General features: G+C 36.1%; 1 protein-coding gene across 1 annotated transcript; it reads left to right on the top strand.

Annotated features, from left to right (window-relative positions):
• Positions 1 to 3,333: 3,333 nt before the first annotated feature.
• Positions 3,334 to 3,843, top strand: LOC142523774 (uncharacterized). Its single transcript, XM_075627506.1, has one exon. It carries the CDS (start codon positions 3,334 to 3,336, stop codon positions 3,841 to 3,843), a length of 510 nt encoding a protein of 169 aa, XP_075483621.1.
• The last annotated feature ends 474 nt before the right edge of the window (positions 3,844 to 4,317 follow it).

The raw sequence follows: 4,317 nt of genomic DNA, 5'->3' as shown, positions 1-4,317 counted from the left end.
ACATAAGTTTTACCCCATAATTCATTTTACAAAATATAAAAATATTTAAACTTCTCATGTTCACCCAAAATAGAATAAAAGTGACATGATCAAAAGTCTTTCCCATTGGCTTTTATATGACTTCTTCCCCTTGGACGATCCGCTTCAATTCTTTTTGTCACCTGCATCACATGATATTAACTGGAATGAGATAAAACTCAGTAAGGAGAAAGCTATACGTAAGAAGTACATATACATGTGGTTGGTTTGAAATATAGATATCGCAATGATAATAAACAATGAAGCAATGGCAATGGACGATAAATCAATAGCAATGAACAATGAATAATACCATCTTAAATGAACAATAGGTAGCAAAGCAATATAGATGGTATTTCATGGCATTAATTAAAGGAAAGGAAATGATAGTTCTGTGACCTGTGACCTGTGGATAGTATCTCGTTGATATATAAATATATCAAAACTGTGAGAGATACTCATAATCATGTGATTGGTCAATGACATGCATGAATTACTATCATTCCTTGGCTTTAATCATCGGAAACTTCATTGTGACATTTTAGCAAACACTTGGTAAGCAACAATAGAGTATTAGCTCGTTATCAATGAATTCAATGATATTCTTGGCTCAATGAACAAATAACAATACATACATCAATAATCTAACAATGGAAGGAGCTAGACATCAATAAACTAACAATGGAAGGAGCTAGACATCAATAAACATGGCTTATATACATATTTATCATGTGGGCGTTAGAAGGAAAAGCTTCTACTTACAACCAATCCAACAATATGGTGGCTATGATAAACTTGAATGATTCCTACAAACATCAACACAATAATAACCAACAATCATCAACATTACTCTAAGAAATTCATCAACACCCTTCAATCATCCAAACCCTACTTAACTCCAAAATAATAGAACCCTTACCTGGTAACTTGAAGGAATAGGTAGAAATCACTAAGAATACAACTAAAATCCTTGCACTTGGTGTAGAGATTGAAGGAGAGAAAACTAGAAAGAAAATGGCATGAATCGATTTTAAGGAAAAGAGAGAAGGTTAGAATGAAGTAGAAGCCTCTAGAATCATGTTATAAGCCTTCAATCCCTAAAAAACGTGTTTTAAAAAAACAATTTCGCATGTGGCGCTGCGGCGCCACTTAATTGGCGCTGCGGCGCCTACTCTACGGCGCTGGGAGCACCGCGGCACTGCCTGGCAGAGCCTAGGCGCCAGGGTTACGGCCCTGGCAGGGCTGCGGCGCTGCTTGGCAGCGCCTCCACAACAGTGCTCTACGCACAGCTCCAACAAAGATCGCTTCCGAAACGACTCTTCCCTTCGTAATCTGGAAAAGTGGTAAACAAGAAAGTTGTAGCTCTATGTCTTGGCTTGCATTTCCGATTGGCTTCATGTCATTTGAAGGTTTGAGTAAAAAGTTATGCTCAATCTCCCAACATGTGTCAATACAGAAGCAACGATACACATGACACACTTCGGGCAACTTTTGGCTCGTCTCCCCTAATGATTTGAACAAAACTCAAAACATGAAAGTTATAGCCTTATATTTTATCTTTCCAATGAAAGTGGCTTAACATCAATTGGATCAATATACAAAACATTATGCTAAAAACCACAACTACTGCCACATTTTTCATACCGTTTCTGCGCTTCCATTTCCTATTTGGCTTAAGATCAACTTTCTATTCTACCCATCCACTTCCATAATCATCACCAACTATGAACATGATTCCAAAACAATAACCATAAACAATGACCATATAACAATCATTCCAATAAACATATTTACAACCATCACAATATCCATAACCATAACCAATAATCATTTCCACCATAACCATTAAAATATTTAAAACCATATCTTATCACCATAAATCATAAACAACACTATAAACTATAACATGACAAAAAGGTCGGGATATTACAATCACGGCCTACTGGTTTTGACTCTCATCACAACAATGAAATTAAGTCTAACATTCTTGTAAAATAAATAATTAGAATATGATTTTAATTATTTATGGTAAAAATGAGTTTTACAAGTAATAAATTATTATTGAATTAATTGAAAATTAAATAAAGGTGTTTATTTAATTTATTAAATTCTTTAATAATTGTGGTGATTAGTAATAAAATTATTAGATATATGATTTATCAATTAATTAAATTTTTTAATGAAATTGATGTTAATATTTGATATTAAATGCATAAAGAATGATCGAGAGTCTTGCCCAATGTGTTAGGTGTATGTTAGGATATTTTACTATTTTATTCGTTTTGTTAATATTTGATATTATTAAAGTGGGCCTGGTTTATGGCCCGTTCCTACCCCATGAGATGTATCCTTATGTGCCATGACTTTTTAAATGTAATTATTATAAATAGTAGGAGATCAAGACTGGAAGATGGTGGGCCCGATGCACAAGATGAAGACATGTAAAATATTGGAAGCACTTGTAATAGTTGCATTTGCATCCCTGCATTCACCTAGGTTTTGGACCTGGATCCATGTCTGGCTCACATGGATCTAATAGTGTTGGCGATCGATCATTCTTATTTATTGTTGAATGTCATATTATGATATATATGTGATATATAGTAGTATGCATGTATGTATATTATTAAATAATATAGTTTCATGAATCCGACAAACATACAAACTCGTAGCATGCGATTTTAAATTAAAATGATGAGATAATTTTAAATTAAAATATCTTATTTTGAATAAGATTCAAAATTTATATCAAACTTAAAAAATAAAAATTAAAAGAGTTTAATTTTTCCTTGCCTTCCATCAACCGTGGTTGCATGTTGATCGCTACCCGCAGACAGTGTCTGGCTCATATTATTGGGGAGGCCTGGACGCCGGAAAGCTGTGACTTCCATCGGACATATAATGTGAATTGAGTGGAACTCCCATGACTTCGGCTCATATTATTGGGGGAACTCATGGCGACCGTCTATTACAATTCAGTATTGATGGGTCGGTTTGACACGTGAAAATAAACGGCGTCATATTATTGGGTCCTTATTAAACGTGAGGCAAAACAGGCGGAGGTTGCATAGGGATGAAATTGGATTCTACCTTTTAGAAATTATAATTGGCTGATATTATTTGGGATTATAATTGGCTAATTGGACTCTACGTGCCCACTAAGGAAATACGATTTCCCTTTTTCATTGGAGGGTGGTGGAAAAGTCAAAATAGTGGGAGAGAAATTTACAAAATAGAAATCCATATTTTATATCTTAGAATTATTTTAAAATTATCAGTAATCATTATCTGTTTACATTTTTCAGTATATTTACGATGACTGCTCATAACCCTCTTTCATTCATTCTCGATCAAAACAAACTGACTGGCCCTAACTATAATGACTGGTTTCGAAATTCAACGATTGTTCTGAACTCGGAAAAGATTATATATGTGCTTGATAAGAAGCCACCGAAGGAGGCAGCTTCGGACGTCAGTGAGGCTAAACTAGCTAAGTTCGAGAAATGGTGGGGCTATGATCTCCAAGCTAAAATATATATGTTGGTTTCTATGTCGATTGAACTGCAGAGTTGGTTCGAGGAGGCTGCGAATGATACTGACATTCAACTTCATCTGAAAGATTTGTATGGAGTACAGACTCGCTCAGAGAGACATGCTACTGTGAAAGAACTCCTGACTACGCGTCTGGGAGATGGGACTTCTGTCCATGAGCATGGTGTTAGGATGATTGGGATCATTGAGAAATTGTTGGGGCTTGACGTGGTTATTCCTGGTGAGCTCGCAACTGATATTATCCTGCTGTCACTGCCCCCCTCGTTCGATTGATTTGTGGTTAATTTTAAAATGAACAAGCTTGAGGCCACCCTTGAAGAGTTCGTCAATAAGCTTACTACTTATGAGGCCACAATAAAAAAGGAGAAGCATGTTTTTCTAGTGGGTTCTTCGTCTGATAAGAAAAAGAGAGCCCCAAATAAAGGCAAAAAGCGTTCTGCCCCTCTAAAGAAGAACAAGCCCAACAAAAAGCCATACAAGAGACCCACTCTGGGGCCCTCAAAGCCTGACAAGTCAGACATGTCTGTTTCCACTGCAACAAGCCTGAACATTAGAGGCGTAACTGCACGGAGTATCTTGCCCAAAAACGTTCTGTCCATGATATGTTTTACATAGAAGTAAATGTCTCAATTAATTCCTCTTCTTGAGTATTGGATACCGATGTGGTTCTCATTTATGCAATGATTTGCAGGTGATGGCAAGAAGCAGGAGTCTTAGAGATGGCGAGACATTTCTAAGATTGGGGAA

Source organism: Primulina tabacum, chromosome 14 (assembly GCF_025594145.1).
Source record: "Primulina tabacum isolate GXHZ01 chromosome 14, ASM2559414v2, whole genome shotgun sequence".
In the NCBI taxonomy this organism is placed as follows: Eukaryota; Viridiplantae; Streptophyta; class Magnoliopsida; order Lamiales; family Gesneriaceae; genus Primulina; species Primulina tabacum.
Note: the sequence above shows the minus strand (reverse complement) of the source record. Positions and strands in the feature narration are given on the sequence as shown.